General features: G+C 43.6%; 1 protein-coding gene across 5 annotated transcripts in view; it reads right to left on the reverse strand.

Moving 5' to 3' along the window:
• LOC122567707 (sodium/calcium exchanger 3) overlaps positions 1–24,709 on the reverse strand; it is a 121,681-nt gene that overhangs the window by 56,744 nt on the left and 40,228 nt on the right. For 2 of the 5 annotated variants that reach the window (XM_043726582.1, XM_043726586.1), the window contains exon 4: positions 24,135–24,152. The exons of 2 other annotated variants lie outside the window; for them this stretch is intronic. In XM_043726582.1, the coding sequence (XP_043582517.1) occupies positions 24,135–24,152 (18 nt within the window). Of the gene's footprint in view, positions 1–22,510; positions 22,633–24,134; positions 24,153–24,709 lie in introns of those variants that run through there. One more of the 5 variants, XM_043726587.1, reaches the window with a different exon arrangement.

The raw sequence follows: 24,709 nt of genomic DNA on the forward strand, positions 1-24,709 counted from the left end.
GGAAACTGATTATTCATTTCTTAACGCGTTCAATTGCTTAATTATTAATCAATTATTAGTTGTTAATTCGATATCTACAAAAGCTGGTTCTTCCATTTTTCGCTGTTCATCTTAATACACTCGAGACTGGCGTACTTGACCGAAACTGTCTTTGTCACAATCTTTGAGTGATCTCTGCAGTTATAATTTATATTTCGATGAATTAATAGTCACGAAAAATTGCATAAAATTGTAAATTTGCATAAACATTTGCAGTCTACTAATAGCTTCTAACTGTGCTAAGAACCATCGAGTTCTCGGCCACTGAAAAGAGAAATCATCCGATTCAGCGTTTGAATCGGCAATCTCGAACGAGTTAAAAACTTGTATTAGGTCGTCCGAAAAGTTTCTTTCGTTATACAATAATGTAGTATCGTGGAAAAAAGGCCTAAGTATAGATCGGTCAAAGCATAAAAACAGTGTCGTCTGCCCTTCGGTTGTTAGTTTATATCGGAGAAGGCCTATGTGTCTAAGGTCACCTAGTTCTTGCGAAGCATGGACATAGTGAGATCAGAAGAAAAAGGAAACGAACGCTAGAGGAGAAGGACAATTTTGGGTTCAGGGAGCGTTGAGAGTCAGAGTTAGTTTAGAAGTCGAGTAGAGTTGTTAGCGTTGTTGAGAGATAGAGTTGCTAGCGTTGTTGAGTTGCGACAGTTGCTTGAGATAGAGTGTGATTTTTGTATTTAGTTCCAGTTAAACAACCATCGTTCTCTGTCTAATTAATGCCTGTATAGTCAACTTATTATAAATAAATTGTAAATAGTCGGAAAAAATTTATATCTAAATTTATCCGATGCTACAATAATGGATGCACAACATTTTCCGTTTTATATTATTTCATCGAATTACGTATGATCCATTTTGTTCTATCAAACTAAAGATCACAACGATCGGCAGATTAGGTTTCATGTTTGTATAAAGATGCGTCGTTGTAAGAGACGTGTCTGTACAAGAAAGACACTTTCCGGACAACCTAATACAAATAACTCGATCCTTGTCTTTCCCTTTGACTCCTGTAACTGGACTAGGCTGCGGATTTTTACGCATTTCTCATTCCCGTGAAGATAACTAAAGAAACACAACCTGCATAGTAATCTGTCTTTTTCTTCATTTTTTCTTTTAATTAAACTACGACGAGCACTTCACTTCGGATATTTTATAAACCATCGTATATCGTACGTGTCCTGCGGGTTCTCGCATCTTGAAATTAATCAGAAACGCATAAAAATTCAAAAATGCAATGAAAACGTAGTCTAGTTACGACTCGAAGAAATAATATCTCTGAGTAATTGAAGAAATAGAAATCGGAGAAAGAGAGTGGTCGTTGGCTCGTTACGGAAGCGGTTTACAGGTATCGACAGGAAGTTTGCGATCTTCTCGTCTCCCTCGGGATAATTCTCGTGAAGGGGAATCGATGTTACGTTCCTTTTTGAAGCGTGTGACTCGCTATTGCTCGACCTGTCGTCGCCGTTTTATCCGTTCTTCATCCGTTGAACGTGGCCGGGGTCACGAGCCTTCAATTTCTCGCCACTTTCATCTCTCGAACATCGCATATCCTCTCGGTTGAGATGAAATTCTTCGGATTCTCGCGTGTTCCGCCGGTTATTCAATCCTTGCTCTGTCTTCCTTTGTTTAAAAGGCAATATTTTTCTTGTCATCTTGTCACCGTGACGCGATGCTTAATGACACGCGTCGCGTTACGTCGACGTTCGCGCGGAAACATCGATTATACGTCGTCCGCAGCCTTCTTCCGGTTAAAATGTCTCTGGATTTTTTCTTAGACCTAATCGTTATATCCTTACGTAGGGTGTCAGAGAAAGAAAGGGGAGATTTTACGAGTCTATAATTCTCATAAAGAAGAATAAAACATGTGCGATCGGCACAGGTTTTAAAACCAACCCATCAAACAAGTTTCTGTGTGCTTTCGCGTTTGCAAATGACATTCGACGTCTTCCATCCAATTTCGGTATAAGACTGACACCCGCGGATCATGAGGTATTTTCTCAGGGGCTCCTTCCATGCGTCGTACATGTTCTATTCTCCGTCGTAAAACTGTCACATAGTTCATGATTGACGAATAGATTCTTCGCGTGTCGTTGCAAAGACAAGTCCAGCAAACTAAAGTCTCCAGAATCTTGCGTTACGGCGAACTAAAATTTCAACAAAATTCCGAAAGGATTGATTTCAGCATCTCTACGTTTATTACAAACTTTCTACTCTTCTCGACGAATGGTACAAACTTCCAAAGCTCTGGTCCTTATCGTTACTGCGTCAGTCGGATTATGCGAGGACGCGTCGGGTCTCTGATCGACGGTTACGTTTCACTATTTTTACAAATAAACTTTTACCGTGACCAGGAATACCGTTAATTTCAAAGGTTAACCGTCGGAGAAAGTTTGCGGTATTGAAAAACGGTGCAACAAACTTTCAACACGGAAGGTCTCGCCCGTGTCAAGGCCTGCTTTGATAGACAGGTCTGCCTTTGTCAGTTATTTCCGCCAGGGATTTCATGGAATTTCCACTTTTTCCCCAATACCTTTCCAACACACACACACACAGACTCAGGCTCACGTTGGTGGCCTACGAAAGACGCAGCGTTTTCCGAGCGGAATATTATTCCATTCTTGGCGGCTTTTAGCATGCTCTCGAGTTACCATCGTCGAACAAGCTACCTCGAAGAAGCTTCTTATCCCGTCGGAAAGCCTGCACCGCGTAAAAACCTCGACAAATCTGATACCTCGGGTTTTCGGCTCGGGATTCAATTTCCTCGTGTGTCCTCGAGTGTTTTTCGATGTCGCGGCGGCCACGACCGGGAATTATCCGCTTCGATATTGATTACCAACGAGCCTTCGTTCTTGCCTTTTCCGTGCTTCGATTCGCTATTTCGTTTCGAAAAAGGACGGTGAAAAAGAACGGCATCCTGATTGCGAAAATGTCATGGGACTCTACGCAGACTGACCTCGTCCAGTTGTTATGTTTATTTATATTTATTTATGCTGTTGTGTTTACTTTCTTCATCTAAGATTGTTCACATTTCAGACACTTTGCAACGTTCATAGATAGCACGTGGGTGTGATATAATATGGTAATTGGAACAGTTAAACAAGAAACGATATTAGAGTCTATAGTAGAGCGTCTGCTACGTCCGCGAACTTTAAAATGACATTTTGAAGAAAGGAGCATTGACCGTAAAACGCCGACAAAGATTGCAGACTTCTATCTGTATAGAACTATAGCCCGATGTATATTACCTTGTCTAACGAATAGCATTCTAATTAAGAATTTATATTTACAGATTTGAACAGAGTTTTGCTTAAAATAGAAGACCCTGACTTGGAAAGGGACAAGAATTAGATAAGAAAAAATTGTCCACGCTATAAAAGGTTTCCTCGATGAAAGAGCCGTTTTCAAACACCGTACGACGTTCACCATGTAAAGACGATTGGTCGTTTGATCGTTCACGAATCGCTGGCTTCGCCGCCCTTTCGACGTTTCATAAAGTCGAACGTCCTTTCGCAGGCGGTTGTTTCTCGTTCGTGGGTCACAGAGTTTCACGGGCAGAAGCATCGCGACGCGTTTATTTCGGAAAAATAGCAAAGCTGCGTGGTCGAGAGCCAGTCATCAACGATTCTCCAAGAGAAAAATACCAGCGTGGGCTTTCGCGCAAAGCGGCTGAAATGGCAAGTGTCGCGGCGACAAAATAATGCGCACAGTCTGACGCGTGTACAGCTGGTCGCTGATTCGTCGCCTGATTACGCGTGAATATCGTTCTTTTAATTATGTCACTGTCATACTAACTACATCGCATTCATCGTTCGCGCGTATCACGTTATTGATTCGCGTGCTCGTTTACTAACCATACGCTGGCTCGTGCTGCTTAAACGTCGCGCGATTTATAAACCTTGGAAAAACCTTCGTGGAAAAACCTTGAGAAAGACATGGAACGATCGTTCGATGTTTTCCGAGGTAAACGCGAATTTACGCGCGGCGACGTGCCGTGTCAACGTTGCGGATCGCGTTCGTGGAAATCGGTTTCCAAAAATTGTCACGTTTTTGCGATGTCTCTGGCAACGTCGTTCCTGGGTTTTTCCTTCGACTCGCTACACGTCCGCGACTACGTTTCGAAGGTTTCCAACCGTAAAACGTAACGATGCGATTCTTCCGTTCCATTGATCCTGACTTTAATCACTTCGGGAAATTAGACTCGTTTTTGCCTTGCCAATCGAACTACGCTTGATCGAGTCTCTCGTAATCTCGAAAATACCCACGATTCGAATCATTTATCGTTGATGACGAAAGCCATTCGCGATAAAATCCTATGCAGAAGAATTAGTACGATGATCGTACACGAGGTATATTAATATTCGTCGAATATATCAGCTTGTTCCAAAAGTTTCTTTCGTTTTATAAGGAAATAATCAATTTTCTTCTATTTCTATTATTATACATAATTCGATAAAATGATGTCAAACGAAAAATGTTGTGCGTCGATTATTTCCTTATGAAACGGAAGAAACTTTTGGGACAAACTAATATGTGTGCGATAAACAACATGTAACTTCCATTTGTATTTTCAAATTTATTAGAAACTTTACCAACATGATAATGACGGTCGTGTCTCAGTATGACGTTAGCAAAATTTCCAAATATTTTATATACACACATTTGAGAGCTACTGTTGGGCTAAATATCAAAGCACGTGTAGAGAAGAACGACTATTAAGTACAATAAGCTTCCGAAACAAAGCTCTCATGCCGCGGAGAACATTCGCGGCAATGTTTAATCTCCCTTATTTACGAGCAATGGTCGTAACGCGTTTAATCGCGTTAGAAATGTCAGCAACCTAGCATCCAGCCTCGACACGACCCACAAACGCTCTATTTATCATCCTTTCGAAACACGTGCCAGCCCGTCCAGGGAATCTCTCCGTAAAAACGAACAATTCCGCTATGATTCGTCGAGGCGAGCGCAACGGAATATCAGCGAATGTCAAGAGGCTAAGAATTTTCTCGCAAAGATATCGCGATCCGAAGGAAAGATAGGCAACGAGAAATATACTTAGAAGGTAGATGACAGGAGGGAGAAAATAATAAAAGAGTGGAAAATATACCGAGACGACCTAATCCAACGGTTAAACAGAATCTTCGTCGATTTAGCGGTGGGTTCGTTTGCAGTCGACCTGAGATTGCCTTATATTTTTCCCTCCCCTGCCTTCGGATATCCTTGTAACGTCGTTTCAGTCGTGGTATCTCGAATTTCCGTGAAGCGAGCCGGCAGTGTGGCCGTAATTGCGAAACGCCGGAATCTCCGCCGCTCCCTGATTTCACCCTCTCGTTCTACCGCCGGGTCACGGTCACTCCGTACTCTTTTTAATCGCCGCGTTTAATGAGAATCGCGGAACAACGTTAAATCGAGAAATAAATGAAGGAGGGGAGGGGATGAATGGTCGATCGGCGGAACAAGAGGAGAAAATGAGAGGACGAAACGAGAGAAGACAAACGACGGATGAAACCGACCACCACCGTTCCTTCAGTTAAGGGGTGAAAGGTGGCAGGGCAGGGGGAGGGTGAGGTGGATTGAAAGGAAGAAAATAATCGAACGATTCCGGAGAATGGTCGTGGTCGAGGAAGTCACCGACGAAGCGTATTAAAAAGGTGCTCAAACGTAACAAGTAGAGCGATTTATCGGCGTAAGGTGGAACGAGATTAATAATGGAAAAACGGGCACGACCAGCGAGGAGAAAGGAAATCGATTAACGATCGTTCGAGACGAGAGGTTCAAGGCGCAGCCACGCCGTCTGCTAAGCGATTTATCGTCTTTCGTATCCCGTGGTTTTCGTCATTTCCCGTCTAGCGAGGTAGATTAACTTTTGGCAGAAAAGTTCGGTGCATGTCCTCGTTGCTAAGCTTTGCAAATGCGCATGGTTTCCTAGCGATTCTTTGAAGCAGTTAAAGGGTTATAGCGTGTAGCCAGCCTTTGAACGGACGCGGACGGCCTTGTGCTGCCGCGTCCTAACAGGATTACGAGATTAAACGCGAACGTTGCTTGAGAACCCACGGAACTCGGACTGATCTTTTCTATTTTAGGAATACGCGCATTTGCAAGCTTCCTGAAACCTTGGGCAACAGAGCCGCTGTGATTTTCACCATTGGTCACCGTCCGCGTTTACCCCGCTTCGCGCGATTTTCACGTTCCTTCGACCTTTAAAACGTCGAAGATTTAGGAGCCGCCTACGTTTCCACGAATTCTCCGTCTCCGATACTTCGGATCTTCCCTTTTGTCAATTCGACTGACAACCTGGAAATCAGTGTAAGCGAAGGTTTCGAAAATTTGCATCTACCTTGGTAATTAATTAAAGTAGAAGTTCCTTGAGTCGAACGAATTTCGTGTAACAATAAACGTGAAACGTTATTCGATGAAAAATAGCAATGGATCGAATTACACCATTGCTGTGACGCTCGACCGTACGATTAATAAAAGTGTTAAGTATATATCACTGTTTTGTCGGTGGTGGTTTTCCGAAATTCGAAATTAGTAGTTTTCTCGAATTTCCGGTGCGATTGACTGGTTGCGCGCGAAGTATAGAAACGCGAGCATATGCACGTAAACGCATTAGGCGCACCGTGAAACCTAACCGCTACACAGTGGCTAATTAGTTGCAGTAGCGGCGCGATGAAAGCGGCACAGCTACGAGCACGCGTTCCTTTCAATTATACGCGCTGCTTCGACCAGACAACGCTAAATACGATGCACTCTTCATCAGGGCTAATTAATTAAACTGATGCTGACTTATTAAGCATTTATGCTCGTTCAGTTATTGAAAACTCGCCCGAATACCCACAACTTCTCTCGTTATTGCTCGTTTGGTACTCGTGATCGCGATGTATCGTTGTATACAGTACGTTTCGAGGACTCTTCGTGATTTTTTAAATCTAGAAACGTACGTATACGTATAATCATTCGGAATTGAGATACATTTTCAACTTTCTGTTACGAAACTTTGTTACAATTAAAATTAACGTTAATTGAAATTGCGATTTTCTATCCAAATTAAATACAGTCTGCTCATTTTATTCTCAACTTCTGGTACCTTCAATAAAACGTAGAATCCAGTCTATTCGTCGTTCATTCGTAGATCGTACATGTCGTGCTCGAATATAAAGTGAAAAGTTGTAAATGATTTTAGCATAGGTGTTTCTATGTAAACGTTCGTTTGGCGGTTACATCTGCTGCTATCTCACTGTACATGCAACAACATAGAGGTAGATTAATATTGGCTCGATCAGATGAAGTTTACTTGTTTAACCGTGTACCTACATTCTGCAAACTTGTCTCTGTACGCGGAATTAGAAGCATCGTATTACATTTGTTTGACACAACGACATCCGCTACAAATCCCCTTAGAACTTCACGCGACCGTACAAAACTTTACGCGCGTACCTAATTTCTACGTGAAACATCTTGCTCCCATGCAAAGCATCGAAAATTCCAAGCATCAACGTTTTCCGCTACTTCCGTCGAAATTAAACGGACATTCGCCCTGTCATTGCCACGCTTATCGCTACAACGAAGAGGATAATTCACTGTTTAAATCTGCGCGTTGAACATCTTCCAGCTTCCACGTACTATGTACGTACGTTTCCAAATATCTTTCTCGCTCGACGAATCTCAAAATCTTTCGTACGACACGCGTAACGCTATATATTCGCAAAATGTCTACAAACGTTCGAATACTTTGTCGAGTGTTATCGTGTAACAAGATTTATCGAGCGAATCGATCCGGATCTGTGTCGTGATAAAGATTACAACTTCTTCGTGGCAAAGTTAGCGACTGTTCCGCCTGTAATCGATCGACGAGTAATAAAAGCCATCGAGTGAATGGCTGGAGTCGCGGGAACAGCGAGCGAAATCGTCCTGGCGACTCGGGGGGCGCGTTATCGTCGATGTAAAATTATTCGTTCTGGCAAACGGAGATCGATAAATCGTGGCGCATAGGTAACGCGCAAGTACGAGTCGGGAATCATTTTTCCGCTGTCGAAGTGGCACGCGGACCCGTTAAAGCACAACGTAAACGTTTCTGCCGCTCGTTTATCTTCATTTTTTCCCTATTCCTAACCGCGTCGAATATATTTTATCGATGACGTTGGGAAAGACGCATCGACCCAAGTTGTACGACCCGGCTAAGATATTCAAGATCCAAACTTTCCGGATGGCCGATCGAAATGTTCGATTAAATTTCCCTTGCTGGAACCTTTCGAAGCCCGTAAAATCTGGAATTGCAGGCCGAGCAATTAAGGGCGCGCACAATTGCTTCCAAGTCGTTGAAACTCTTGGACCGCGGGAAATCCTTTCGGAAACAGTTTTCCAACTTCCCTGACTCGACTTCGACCGGTATAAGCCGCAAGGGTGGAACGTATCCACCCGCTGTATAGGAAATGGTTGTAACGCCGCCACTTCGTCGCTTCCGTCGCTGCTACGTGTTCAAATAGATCGAGTGGATCTTTCGAGGAGATCGAGATCCACGGACGTTCGAGTTCCGCAGTTACTTCGCGAAATTACCCCAACTTTGTCAATCCGAATCTTCTTGTTTGTTCGTCGCAAGAGAAATAATACGATCCATCGTTGCACCTTCGTCGCTTCGTCTTTCGGTTGGGCCATCGAACGATTTCTCGTCGTCGAGTACGCTGAACGAAAAAAAAGTATCTTTGGACACAGCACGGATTGGCTACGCCTACGCAAACCTTCTTTCTCAGAATGCTATTCTAGCGAGCAAAGAAGCTGAGACTGAGAATCACCTAAGTCGTATATTACGTCTAGGTAGCGTAATCTGAAAGAGAAGAACGAAAGATAAAACAAGGAATAGATGGATTTTGTGGAGTGAGAGCAAACAATAGGAACAAATCCATTGCTGATTTTGAATAGACAGATAGCATCGTAAATCAGAGTCGCCTCGCAAACGATAGCGAGTGGATGTAAATTATATTTTCCCACGATAGAAGAATAGTCACGGTCACGCACGTTCATGAGGCAGCTGGATTTATAAGCGAGGAACGTCGAAAAGAAGCACTGGATCCTCTCTTAGCTGGTTTCTTTGTCTGGTCGTACGTGGTTGCCAGACGACGGAGGCATAGCCTGAAGGAGTGCAAGGAGTGCAAGAGTATAGCCGGATTAAGGTATAGCTTGAAGTATATATGTTGAAGCGATCACGGCTACGCTTTATGAAAGCCAGCATTCTAGAAGAAATAGCAGTGACGTGTGCTAAATGGTCTGCAAATGGAGTCGATGATTACTCCGAGGTCTTTCACCCTGTTGGTAACCATGGCAATGATAGAATCAAAGAGTTTATACCGGATTATACGAAACAGAAACATTTTACTCTTCGTTTCACTCTGCATCATTTTCAACTTTTACTTACAGCTTTGCGTAATAGGTTTACAACGCGTTATACCTTAAAAGGCTAAAAGTACGCGTCAATTTTCGAATAACTGCCAGTGATAAAGAGCACACATGAAAAAAGTACTCCATTGGAAATTCGTTAAAATTAATATTCCTTCGTCATGGGCCGGCTATGTCCGGAGGCCGTTTATTTTCACGCAAGTTCTAATTCATCGATGAACGTGGTCCCTCGACAATGGGTGGACTGTGATCGTGCGGAAGTGCTGCGGGACTATCTGCGGTGGTAACAAGGCCGCAGCGATTCGATCATCGAAACGTTGGCTTCTTTTGTGTCGGTGGCTCGGCCTCGTCAAAGGGGAATTCAATAAAATGGTAATAAAAACAATTCCGCCGAGAACAAACCCATCTCCGTCTCTTTCGCACCCGTCTGCTTTCAACTTCGCTGGAAATATCAATTTTTCGTGCCAGCCACACGATTATGCCGATTTCAGCAATTAGAAGAACGGCTCCTTTATCATATGAAATTACATTGCCAGCAAGTTTTGTTACAAATATAGCTACGCGTGCGGTGCAATTCGTTGCTTTGTCCTCCGTTTGCAAATACAATGCGAAATAACGCAATTTTGTACATACACGAGGGATGATCGTATCGATAGATAATCAGTTCGCGAAACTTGTACAGTTTGTTTCTTCGACGATCGTTAAACTGCAAGCGATTAATTTACGATGCAGCATCGAGCCAGTTAGAGGATGAACAAAAGGGGAACACGAGAGACGGAATATCGGCTCGTAAAATTGGCAAAACGAGCCACCGGCGGCTGTGTCTGAAAATAACTTTTAATAGGCAAGCTTTAATAGCCGTTGAACGAGAAAGCGAGATGAACGGTATCTTCTCGAAAGTCGAGCCGCTCTTCTCGTCTGTAAATACCGAAACGGTTCCTCGAACGTCTTTTAATTGCGTCCCTCTCTCTTTCTCTCTCTTTCTCTCGCTCGCTCTCTCTGACAAGCTAACTCGATTCGTTCAATTTTAATCGATCGTGACTTCGGTTGCACGCCTACGTAGTCGTCCTTTTGATCTTCCTCGTTAAAATAAAGCCGCACATCGGGGTACCTGTGTTTCCAGTGGCGCACAGAGGGGCCGATACGCGACGCAATTCCCACGACGACGCGGGACGAGCTATTCGTTTGAAACGTCGACCGTGTTGCACACCCGATCCACCATCGAGATTATCCGTTTCGTTCTTCATCGTTGCTTCACTCTTCGGCCTGTTTCGAATCCCCTTTTACAATCGATCCCGGCTCGCTCTTTGACGATAGACCTTCATATTTTCACGCGGCCAAACACTCGTTCGCTGGGATTTCTTTCTCCTTTTATATGTTCGCCTCGTTGATCATAGATCGGCGTGATTTTTATCGTCGTATAAAGCAGTGGACGCGACGCCGGCAAGCCGATTTAAATTTAAAATCGAACGTCACCTCTTTCAGAGCCACGAATTCGCGGATCGTGCAGTATAAACGGAGCCTGAGAATGTTCCTCCGCTATTCCTACAAACCGTTTCCTACCGTATATCGCGTTCATTTGCATCTTTTATAAAGCTGCAATCAACCTTCGTCGAACGAGCTAAATACCATCCAGAAATTGTAAAATAAATGTAATTTCTAGATGAGAGGTGACTCGGCGTTGAAAAAACGTTTCCACCTGCACGACGAAATTTCGTTTATGCAACGAAATTTCTATAACGTTACACAGCACGCCGTATTATCGTATTCCGTTTACTCGCGTCCGCACCGTATCGAGCTCGTGGAAATCTCTCGAACAGCAGTAGTTTGAAAACTGGTCGCTCGTGGAAATGTTTGACCGCGCGCGACACAAAATTTTTACGAATACATTACGCAACTCTTCGAAGTTTCATTCGCACTGTGTCCTCGTTACGGAGTTAATGGTACAGTTTCCCGCTGGTAGACTTCCAGCGAATAAGAAAAGATGAAAGAAGATGAAATAGCAAAGATTGCGCAACGTAAAATAACCGACGCAAAGTCGATCAGTCGGCTGCCACAGCCGTATAAAAGCAGATCGTAACTCCTACTTTTGAAGCTTTACCGAGGAAACTTCGTTTCTACAGTTACCCCGTCTGTAAGTGTCTCGTGCTCCACACGCGATAACGTAAAACGTACTTGGCTCGTTTGCTCTTTCACCGATGCTCCTTAACGTACACGGAAATGATTCCGACGAAAGAACGAGATACGATTTCCAGACTTTCAGGAATGAAATAACTTTTAACTCTTATCTTGATTCAAACGCCGACTCGCTAATTAAAATACACGGCGCAGGGGCGCGAAGCGCCAAAGTGTTAATTTCCTTTTCCGCCTAATTTTCCCGGTGTATCGCAGTTGGCAGAAACTCGAGAGCATTAACGACAGTGTGATTCGAGAATTCTATCTCTAATTTCGATCGATACACCGTTGGAGAACGGCGGCGGAGATCTTCCACGACTTTGGAATGAATTTCTGTGGGTCGTTGAGTCGTCGCTAGATTAGAGGAATTTTATACATTTGCGTGAAGATTAAAAGTACAAAACTGCACGGGATATAGGTACGAAATACCTCGGAATGTGTAATGAGATATGTAGAGTACAAGTATCGCGGTCATGGAATCGCAAGTATTCGAAATTTTCGATATTTCTCACATTGCTGGTAGAACGAAAATTTGCAAGCGGATTCCTACGTGGTACGTGGTGTATACGTGGTTTTAACGTAATCGCCAGAAACTGTAGCGCTCGTTACGTTAACACAAATTGATAGACGAAACGAATCTCTGTTTTGGTTTCACTTCTTTAGCCTTCTTTAGCCTTCTTTGCTAAACATTCTCCGCGTTATAGCTGTTAAAACTGCGTTTACACGTCGAGCTTATTTGCTTCCGATACTCCGATACTCTGTCGTGTATCATTTTCCAGCGATTCCTCGGATTTTCCAGCGGCAGGTGTTCAACCCGGTCGACACATGCGCTTCAACGAGCCCCTGATTCCAGCAATCGTATGTACGTTTACGCTCTCGAAGCGGCGATCTTCGTTCGTTTGCCCGATTACGATTAAAACGGTATTTATGCAGCGGCTCTATCGCCCCTCCTCTCCGCGTTTTCGTTTCAATCGGAATTGCAAGGATTAAACGCGCTCCACCAGCGAATTTCTTTCCCATTGAAATTCATCGTATCCGTCTCATCGAAATCCCTCGATTCGTTTCAGTTTATTAATTTCCACGATGCTAATGCTCGCCAGCGGTGCGTGTTTGCCACAGCCAATGCGATCAGGTCGCGCCACATGTCACTACGTTTTAACTTTAACATTGTTCGATGGGGTTTATCGATATACTCGGAGGAAGCGATATGAACGTAGTGAGTTCGTAGAATCGCAGTTAGAATCTGCGATATCCGGTGACCAGAATGGAATAATTGCAGATTATTCGGGCTGCTTGAAGACAGATACCACGTCATCCTAAAACCAGTTTTTCCTTTGCGGTGCAGCGGAGAGCTGCCCGGAATTCGCACCGAGTAGACGATAGTCGCTTCATAAATTGAGAAGCAGAGAAACGTATACCGAGTATTATAATTTTTTAAGTTTCCTTGGAATTTACGCTTTTCTATCTTATTTTCTTGCGATAAATAAATTGCTAGCTACGGTAAAAATTGGCTTTGCAAAGAATTAACGCTAGATTGGGTCGATCGAACATTTATCCCAGTTTTAACGCTTTACGCTACTTCGTTACATCTTCCCTCTTCAAATATGCACCGAGTCTGTTTCGAAGTCGAACTTCCTTAAATCGCGTCTCGGTTTGTCGGTTCTAAACGGTCGAAATCGGGCGTTGGTCTGGCTGACCGGCCCTTTCTCTTTGATCAGAGCAGTCAATTAATCCCTTAATGAAAAATACACAAACTCCGGTTAATTGCCTGCTTTCCAACGAGACGGGCTTTTGGAAGGAGAGAAAACTAGCGGATTTACGTGGCTCGCGTAGTCGCTGTTCCTTTTTCAGCTGTCGAGGAAAAGCAGGTCTTAAGAACGTTCGGCTTAGACGGGTTTGTATCGCGTACCGCACGTGCACCGTATTTTTCACCGGCTTTCCAGCTGTAGCTGCATTTCCTTGAAATTGTAACGCGCGAAACAACAAGGCGAACGGAGAAGAAACGCCACGAGGGAACACCGTTCGACCAAATGGAAGAGTTTAAATGTGACTCCTCGTTGCAGTCGCGATTAAACGATCGTAAGTGACTGGCTTGGAATTTTTCTTTCGCGCTTCGCGCGGCCAAATTTCCAACAATTTTCCTCGCTTCAAAAAAACCTGGAATAATTCGCAAATAATCTGGAAAAAAGAAATTGGTCCGAGAAATTTCTTCAAAAGTCCAATTGCCGTTCGAAATCCTGGATATCGTAAGAATGATACGAAATGGAAAGGATGTGTTTATCGAAGTATAATACTTCTGCCGCAGTTCGATTATTTCTTACTTCTGGTTGTAGTTGTTCGTCTAATCCTCGGGACCTTCGCTGGATCACGGCGAAATGCGAAGTTGAAACTCGATTCTCAAGGAAAAGTTTATCGCCACCGTTGGTTCTCCAATCGTTGACCAATTGTTCCCTGCGCACGGCGATTCCGAGCCGCTCTTTATTGGTTCGTTCCGCGATAGGAAAACAGCAGAACAATGAGAAAGAAGTTGAGGGGAAAAGCTTCGTTCAATATCATTCCGCGAGTTCGCCAACGAACGAACCGAAGTGGAACCGGAGGGAAACTCGATTCACGGTGATTTGACGCGAGCGATCGATAAACAGAGGGAAGAGAATGGAAGAAAGTGGACAACTGGAAAGAGAAGTTTGTTTAATCGCGGTTACGTTATTTCAAAACTTTCTCCAACTTTCATTAAATTTTGAATGCCACTGTCTTACCAGGGATATGATGGCCCCACTAAATCACCGGCGATAATGCACTGGCACAAATCGGTGTTCTCGAGTCCCTAAGCTCTCGGAGGTCAATTAATTCGATTGAATTTCTAGCGTCGCTTTAATTAACCTGCCCCTTCCCCGTTCCTCCAACCTTCACTTCCGCCTTTTCTTCGTCCAAGAACATCCTCCTCTTGTTTTCCACGAACAACGTCCGCCACGATACAATTTCCATCGATGTTTACTCCGTTTACTATTTTGCTTTTTCTTTCCTTTATTCCAGCTTTTTGTAGAATCTTGTGAACGTTTTGACGCGCTCGAGTTGCGGCGGCAGCGCAAGGTATCGTCAGGTGCAGACTAAACGTTCACATCGGGCGACACCACGTTGCTGTTAACTTGAGCAAAACGAAGATTTTGAACAAAAAGCCTGGATTACCGGTTAAGGTTACCAGTTAATTTATCCGCATTATATGCGAAATTTGAAAGGTTTTATATACGATTTCGCGTGATAATTACAACCTGACGTAATTTAATTTCTATCTTTTCTTTTCCAAAACGGTGAAACGAGTTACGCAATGTACACATAAATCTAACTTCATTACTTTGTCGGCTCAGCTAGATTTTAATGCTCAAAGTTTCTCAATTCGACGCTTAACAGTGCGTCTTCGGGATGCTGGATTTTTTGCGGAAGAGAAGCGGGCACGAAGAGCGCGAATCGGTTTTGGGATGAAAAAAGGAGAATCGCGAGGAACGTTCCATTATTTTAAAAGCAGCTCGAAGCAGAGGACGAGCAGGAATATTTTATACGTTGCTCGGGATGCCGAGGCGAGAAAAGAGAAGAAAATGCAACGTGGCTGTGGGTGATCGCGCTACCGTGAAATATTGGTCACGCCGAAACTTTTCTGCATCTTTAATTAAACCGTGCTTATCGAAACTCGCCAACTTTCCCTCAGATTATCCTCTCAGCTTGAAACGCGATATCTCGCTAATTACTACGATCAATTACCACGTTATTTCCGTAGAGTCTCATTAATATCAATTCTCTCAGAATCGAATTTTCCTTTTTTTTTTTCTTTTCTTATAGCATATGAAAAAAAATTATGATTAACGGAAATACAATTTTTGCGGACGGTTTTGTAAAAGAAACATTAAAATTTGAAGTCAGTTTTACCGAATAAAGGTACCTTTGTCATCTGGTTAATTGATAACTCACGAAAGGTGTGGAACGGTTAATGCAACGTTTTCATCTTTCTCCTTTCTCTCGTTTCTTCGTCACGTTGCATAAGAAAATATACGAGCGAGCAATAATATGGTAACGAGGCTACGGTCTGCGATAATTTACGCGATATTACATTAAACGCAAAAGTGAGGGAAGATTAGAAAAGTATGGAAAGACAAAAGCCGAGAGCAACGACTGTAAACGTAATCGCATTCGGAAACAATTCGCGATCAACCACCAAACCACGAGGATTACGATCTTCGAAATTTCCTATCGTATCGTTCCATCCCGCTTCTCCGTGCAATTAAACGACCTATAAACCACGACGCTCGCGCTTTCCAACGTCTATAATAGCGAGAACCAGACTTCGCAGTTCGTCCACCATCCTCGGTTTCTAGCGAGCCGATAAAATCGGCCTTTAAGTTGATTCTGCGCCGACGTAATGCGACAAGGAACAGATTTTCTAGGTCGTCGGCGTGGCAAGAGCGCAGGAAAGCGGCGCTCTAAAAAAAAAAAAGAAAAAATAAAGCACCAGGATGCTCGTAAATCTGCTCCGTTGCACCGACATTCAGCTACAACAGCTTCCGTAAATTCGTAACGAAGAGTTATCAGCGACGATAACGCGAACGAGCACGTTGCGGTTGTTCACTTGTAGGAAGTGAGATTAATCTGAGAAATTGTTAAGAGCTTGTCAGATCAACTCCAACAATTATACCTGGCTCGAAACTTGCCCAAGGACAGATAAAATCTATATGCACGTACAGAATTCGCATAATTACGATAAGAGTTTTTATCGTTATATTATACATATTTTCTGTCGTAATTTCAAATTCCTAACGAGACTTCGAGTAAACGTCTCTGTGTTTTCTTTATACGAAATTTGTCCAACGAGGCTAGAGAATTGTATGCGCGACACGCGTGATTCTTAGCTCGCGTTCATCATCTTCCTTCTGCCACTGTTGCAAATATTAGGTCGTCCGAAAAGTTTCATTCGTTTTATGAGGAAATAATAGAAGCGCAACGTTTTTTGCTTTATATTATTTTGTCGAACTACGTACGATCCATTTTTCTCTGTTGAGATAAACACCGCGACATTTCACGGACTTTCACGTTTGTAGGAAGGTGCATTGTTGTAAAAAACAGGTTTGCGAAAGAAAAACACAACCCAATAGTTTCTACAAATTCCGGCATCGTTATCTCGCACAAATATAAAATCCTAATCGACTAATAAATAATAATAAATCCTAATCCTAGGCGGCCTATGACGATAGGAGTGTACGTCAACAAGAATGCTCTTCGGCTGTTCAAGGGATTTACATACTTCGACGTCTTCTCGGAGAATTCGGCCGTAATTTCTACCGCGACCTTCCCTCGCGAACGTGCGTTTCTGGTTGACGACCGTCGAGCAGACGAGAAACGTGTACATCGCTAAAATGTGGGTCACGCGGAGAAAGGGTCGAGGGGAGGAAGGGGACGATCTATTCTGCCGAAAGAAGCTGGACGAAAAGCACCGGGGACAAAGCCGGAACAAAAAGCAACCGTATCTCTTCCTCTTTCTCCGTCTCTTGTAGCGTATTTTTCACGAAACGAAACAAAATTAATTCCCTCGACGGCTGGCTCAAATCACTCGCATCGTTCCTCGCAATTATACCATGGACGCTCGTCCTTCCCCCTTTTCTCACCCCGCGGTCGCTCTACTTTTTTTCTCTCGAAACATCTGCCCCAGCACCGGGCAAGGATTCGATACTCGAAAAGTGGTAGAAAAGCGAGTCAAGGACGCAACATTGAGCGAACATCGAGGACAACTTGGACGTTTAGAAGAGCCGTGATGGACGGATTAATGGATCGGCTGTGTACGGTCGGCGGAAAAGAGTCCTTGGTAAAATTGCCGTCTGTATTGCTTCTCCGATGCGGTTAACTCGCAGCCGAACGCGACATGTCTGGCGATTTTTCAAACGTCACGCGCTGATTTACGCGAACGTTTCGCGCGATAATTCCCATCGTTCGTTCCGTGCAAATGTTTCATCGAATAACCGATGCGAACGTCGAACGATACGAGAGGAATTCGTTTCTCCTATGTCTTTCGATCGATCGAAACGTGGTAATTAAAGGTATCGAAGAAACGATTGGTCAATGAAGAAACCGCGATTTCCATGCGTTCGGGCAAACTGGAGCAAGGTCCTTTCCCGTTTCTGAAAGAAGCACGAACCTCGAGTAAAAAGGCTCGATCCCTCGGCCTCTCCTCTGTCCTGCATCGTCTACTTTCCCGGCTCGATAACCATGGCTATCGACGACTACCTTCTCGTCCCGTCGTTTCCCATCAATTTCACTTTCACTCGGTGCACGGAGCATTTATTAATATCCGTCCCCTGCCCACGGTACAAGCAAGATGCTGGTAGCATCATTGGACGTGATGACGCGAGATATTACGTCACTGTTCCATCGCGTTATTAATATCCATAAATCGAGCAAATGCGTGCGTAACGAGCGTTCACTGGGCCCTGCGTCTTCCCTCCGCGGCTATTAATACGCGTCCCGATGTTCCTTTTCGATTCTTCGGCCGCTCGACGCACGCTCGTAATTTACGCCCACACCGGCAGAGATCTTGAATGACAGCGTTTACGAGCGCCGCTTGCAAACAGGATACTTGGCAATTTGAAGCAGCAACTGCGAGAGCCGCGATAAATTACGCGTCCGTTTCGCTATCGATTGCTACGCATCGTGGCTCGTGACTGATGTCTATTTTACGCGAGTCTCCATCTATTTTATCGCACTGACGAATGTGCTTCGAAACAATTTCTCCATAAATCTTCTTATCGCTTTCTACGTCTCACTTTGATACCCGCTATCCAATCCTTCAATGAGATATTCGATGAAACATCGACATTTACTATACTCGCATCTAAATTAAGAACGTAGTACGTTTGATACGTTGCAGTATCTTTTACAGCCACTGTACACGTTGAATTCTTTATCGGACATGTAGTTACATACCATGTTGAGTCACGGTTTAGCAGCGTGTTTCTTGCCACTGGCAGATAGGTAGCGAAGATATACCCGAGAAAAATGAGTCTCTTGGCGATGTCCGTAATCGTGCACGTGAGATAACAATTTTAAAGAACGTTCTGTGTGTCGTGGTTCGTGGGGTCGTTTGCCAGCTCTTCCCGACCTTGCAGTTAAAAGATTCGCATTAATTACACCTTTTATCTAACCGTGAGCAATTAAGGTGATTTAAAATCACGACCTAATTAGGCGGCGGCTCTTGATAAGAAAATCATTGATATTCTTTTTCTACGATTGTCTTTGAAACTTATTGCAGATCGTTTCATCGCGTCACGATTCATTACAAAACATTATCTTCTCCCTAAATAACAACGATACCGGCGATGTTGTAATAGTTCAAACAAACATGCGTTTGTTCACGCGTGAACGTATTATCGATAATAAATCGTATTCTCTTAGGTCTTGGACGTTCGATATCGGTAACCTTGTCCGTTTATCAGCTAAAGACGATTATTTGCTAAATAATTATTAATTAATACAGCGATGTTATTATCGGTTATTCTTCTTCCTCCAATCATTTGTTAGTTTTCGCGTCAGAGTGACATAATCTCGGTGAACGAACCTTCAGTGATTTATTCTCACCTTATCGGGGCCACAAGCTGTCTCTTATCGCCAGCTTCTCGAGACTGGCGCGTGCCATACACGCGACAATCGGTCGCGCTCTTATGCATTATTGCCGACCATTTGCGTAATTGTCCGATGGTATTTGTCTTGTACTATCGCCGGCGTTCGCGATATGAAATGAGAACACTCGTTTCAATGATGTAATTGTCGCGGTATTCTTCTTCGAATCGAACTTCTCTTTCTTCAGGCCGAAGCTATGACTCGATAAATCATCGGGCTATTGAACTACGATCTTTCGAAATCGTATGAAAGCTACGAGACAAGGGCATGATATATCAGATTTCCTATCTTTCTTTTGCGGAAGATCAGTTTTAATCGTCGTATTATATTTGCTTTACGCGCTAAATATCTTTCCATCGACTTGGACATTTTTTCAAGATATCACGGACGATGATAATCTCAGCGACCAAAATAGATACACCTTTTAAAGCAATTTTTAAATGTAAATTTTGCATCGAGTTAGTAAGTTTATACAGCGTTACGATGCTACGCAAATTTCGATAATATCACGGTATTCTCTCAACTTGGCTGGGACAAAGTGCTACCAGACGCCAGAAACAAAGTGTCGCGTTTACCTCACCTTGACGCTTTATGTCCGCGGGTTTATTCGTTAACAGCGAAGCAACTCTTCGCCAAAAGCACGCTTGAAGACTACAAAGTACTGCAAACTAACGAGCGCCCACGCGGCGCTTAATTAGTTCTAACGATCGTATCGTCACCAGAGGTGGTCAATTACCGGTGTTGTTATCATCGCGTCGCGACGCGGCCCTTGCAACCTCATCGTGCTATCTTCCCGCTAACTACACAACTTTACACCGTCTCTTATCTATCCGCAGGAGCAAGTAGTAACTAAGTATTACATACTTGCTCGTGGAAAACGCGAACGTTCGCGCCTCCCAGACGTCTATGTACGTAGATGTCTACGAGAAACCAGACGATACGATAAGAGAAGACACGTTATACCTACGACGCGAGGTTCACGGGCATCTGTTGTCGCGTTCAAAGCACGCGATTTCTTCGTTATCTGCGCTACCTGCACATGCTGAGTCGTGTGGAATCAATTCGAGTGGATACTTCGCCTTTATTTTGCTTATTTCCAGATATTCGCCGTATATCGCGAATGTACAAGTACAGTGGCTACGAGAAGTATCTGCACAGGTCGATATCAAACGAATGGGAGGTGACTCCTTGTAGAAAAATGAGAGAAAAATATTCAATACAATTTTTCCGTCTCAGACTTGGTTTCCGAGAAAATCAAGTTTGAAAATTTGTCTAATATATTTGAAGATGGCTAATTCCGAATTAGACAGAATCAAACGATCGACAGATGATCGTTCTACGCGTGGAAATAAATTGAAAACTGACGGGTTGTATCTGGCGGGTTCTTAATTAAACGTGTTCTTGAAAGTTTTCTTGAAAATGGAGCCTCAAAAATTTTGTATTTTTAAAATAGCGAAATGAGTATTCTCGGACCTGCTGCCGCGTTGAAAGTCGATACGGTCTTGATTTTTACAAGTTTGGTCTTCGTTCGTCTCCCATTTTCTCCAACTCAACGCGTCGTTCGTGTGTCGAATCGACACGATGGTAGAACATCAATGAAACGAAAAGATAAGTAATTAACGTTGCCCTTTGTCATTCGCATGCAATCACGTTATACACGTTTCTCCTTCAGAAATATCGGATTTCGCTCGCCCGTCAAAGCCAAAAGGTTTCAGAAAGATCGCTCTATAAATGGACGAATAATGTGATCTGTCACCGTGCGAAACTTCGCTGACACAAAAGTGTGTCAAATTGAACTGACGAGGGGTTAGGTCGTGTAACATAGGAGTCTTCTAAATTTAAAAAAAAAAAGAAAAATAGAACTCGCAGAGGCAAAAGATCGTTTTATGGAAATACGGTTCGTTTGTCGACCATTCATCTTAATTTTAATATTATCCCGTCAACGGTGACAGAATAATATCACTCGGGCAACGTAGCGTGGATCACCAAGGTGAAGTTTCATCTTCCGTCGACACGTTTAATTCCGCGGTCGCGATTATCGCGCAATGTTAACGCGTTCTCGTCAACCAGGAGAAGCTCTCTGTGTGGCTGCGCGTGTGCGATACGCGACATCAATCTATCGCAACAGTGGTCGTGTTAAAAACAGCCTCGATGATGTTTGCCGAACTTATCTTCCTGATGATTAGCGGTACATCTCGGCCATTGTCCAATTTTCTGCCAGTCCTGACATCGGTGTAAAAATTCCACGAGAAAATTCGGGCAATTTGTATTTCTCTTCTTCCTTTCTTTTTTTTTTTAATTTCTATGTAACATCGACGGTGATACGTTTTTATCGAGTCGGCAAATATAACTATTACACGAAGCACAGCGAAACAAATCAAATTTTACGGATCACGCTGAAGCCTGGTGCAAGTTTTGCAGGGACTTCGGGAAGATCGCGATGTAACGAATCGTAAAGTACGTATGTAACGAACAGAAACTAAACGAACATAGCTTTTCTAATCGACTACGATGTCGCGTTATCGGCGAAAGTTATCGACAATTTCGCTGTTCGAAGCCGAATCCGCCGGTTACACGAACCAGATATTCGTTTGAATCGAGTCAAGCTTTTATCAAGCAGCACACATCGTTGCCCTTTTCGGCGACCTAATCGTGGTCCGGAAGGCATTTGCAGGCCATTAAGCGTGCTTTGAATCCTTCGTTCCGCTGAATTCTTAATCAACTTCCGTTCGACTCTCCAACTAACCATCCGCTCCAATTAATCAATTAATTACTCGAGAAGCGGTTATAAATGCAGTCCCCTTACGTTCGACTGAAAGCATCGATTATATTCACAGACAGCTGTTCGGAGAACGTTTCGCTTCTCTAGGTCGTGACACCAATCCTCGGCATCTTCGCTCTGACGTTATCCAAATTTCAAGACTTCTCCTCTTCCAAACAACTTTCCACGGGACCGGAGGAAATGTCCTCGTCGAAGGATCTCTAAGAAATTCCGCGAGATTTTCAGGTTATTAGATGTATAATGAGAGAGACGCGTGGATAAATAAGGTAGAAAAATATATTTGAAATACGGAAGTGAAAAGTACAAAAAAATTGAAATAATAATATGAGCTGGTCCAGATCCGCACGCTAGCAGTGTTACTCCATAACTGAAAAACCCCGAAGCCAACGTCGTCTGTTTATGGTCTGCCTTCGTCGCAGTCTTTTGTCTATACGCTGTCGATGGCTTCGGTGCTTTAGAAAGCTAAAAAGACCAGATGTAGAGTTTTCTTAAAAGCGGTGACCTTCAACAATTCCATGGCGCGTCTTGTCTACGAGTAGTCGGAAATAAATATGTAGGTTGTCAAACTGGCGGTTGGTCGAGAACTATATAAAACAACGTGAGATTATGCACAAGAAAATACGTGTTAATGCATATGCATGAGTGGCCGGTAGCCGGTGCACGTGTAACGAAGCTTCGTAATATGGAAATCATGGTGAGTGAAACCGACATTGGAAGCGGGAATTTCTTTCTCTTGGCGCAATTCCTGCGAACCTTGTTGCGCCAATTATTTTGATTATTTTTTTTCCGTTACATCCCGCTATCTCATAAAATCGCTGCAAGCGTCTTCTAATCTCTTTTCTAACGTGTCTTGCCTCGCTCTTACGCGAAATGAAATTGTTTAATCGACGATAACATCTCAACACTGGGCGTTTCAATTTTTCAGGAAATTTCCACCCTCGGTTTTATAGATTCGCCTGTTAAAAAGAAAGAAAAAGAAGAGAAAAAGACACCTCGTAGTCATCGAAATTCGTTGGTGACAGATAGCTCCGTGGGTTTTCTTTAGCGGTTCGGCTCGTAAATCTGGTTTAAAGGTTGTGCGGGTGATCCAAGAATCGATTGCGAGCTCGGTATTCCCAGGGACAGGAATTTCATGTCTGCGAGAGCAGCAGCCAGTCCGTGCATTCCTTCTTTGGAAGGAGATGTCTCGTCCATCGACCAGCGACCCTCGTATCTTCGCTGGATTTTCGCGTTATTGCCGCGAAATCGGCGTCGCGGGAATCCCAAGAATCGGACGAATCGATATCCTGCACCAATAATACATCGCATCTTGACGGCTTCCTTTAGCGAGACTCGCCGCTAAAGAGCAGTCTTGCACGTTCTGGCATTCTCCAAGAATTCGCACGCGGATTTTTAATTGCTTACGAGCGAAACAATCCGGTTACGTCAACGAAACGAGCGACGTAACGCAAACTTTGCAATACGATTTATAAAGTGCGTTCAACGTCTGTTAATTTAACGTCTTAGTTGGCGGGTTAAAAGAGCTTCGACTTTAACGAGAAAAAATCGATGTACTCTGTACATCTCGGCCATTCAGTTCGCAAATCGAAAGAAATTTCGAACACGCTTCGCGTTACTTTGAGATATCTCGCTCGATTTCCCCTTTCTGAAACTCTGTTCACGCGCGCATCCGTCAACATGTCGTTGTTAACCCGCTTTATTACGAAGCAAATCTCACGGATGATCGAGTTTTCGTGGCATTATTCGCGATTTAGAAACGGTAGTCGAAGATCGTGCCTTAAAGCCTGGCGTATTTCGCGAATATGTCAAGCGTAAACCGAGCTTAATGCGGCTGAGCCAACGTTCGAAACGAACGAGCGGAGTTGTTACAGCGGCATGTACAAGGCAGCTACTCTCTGCATCCGTTTCCAAAGATTCTTATGTATTTGCGGGATTGTGCCATTATGGAGTCGGTTTGCATCGCGGATAGCGTCTACTGGTAACCGGTTCTACTCTCCTTCGTTACGTGTTCCAAGAGCTGGAGAAGCCGAACGACGCGTTGTAAATCGATCGAGCTCGACTAAATGCTTCGTACGTTGAAACTTACGTCCATTCACGTTGGATCCAGTAGCGGTAAATGCGTGAAGCAGATTATATAATTAACGATTTATCTTGTTCGCTGTTACATAAAATTCCAGCGGACGAGTCTTACGAGCTACTTGTATTCGTCTGTAGTCTTTACTCTTTTTTTGCCTTACTTTCTTTCTTCTTTTTAAAAATTTTTTTATTTTCACGACGATAAATCAATTCACGGAAGGATCTGATCGAAGCGTTCACTCATTTTTCTTCCTCGATCGATAACTCCGCCAAATGGTACGATTTATTATAGCGACGTGGCAAAAACAATAGAACGCGATTCAATGAATACACCGGTCGTCCACTGTAATAATCTATCGGCTGGAAATGGTAATTTCGCGGCAGCGTGTATCGAGGAAGGAGAAGAGAGTTCTGCTCGACCTTTGAATATCAATTAAAGAAGTCCATTTGGGGAGACACCGCTTGCATATCATCGGCCACGATCACTTCTAGTTCTTCGCCGATCTTTTCTTCGGTAATGGCCCATTTAACGGGTAATCGTTGCCTCGATTAGCCTCGAAAAACGATCTTTCTACCTCGAAACCG

Source organism: Bombus pyrosoma, linkage group LG5, assembly GCF_014825855.1.
Source record: "Bombus pyrosoma isolate SC7728 linkage group LG5, ASM1482585v1, whole genome shotgun sequence".
Taxonomy (NCBI): domain Eukaryota; kingdom Metazoa; phylum Arthropoda; class Insecta; order Hymenoptera; family Apidae; genus Bombus; species Bombus pyrosoma.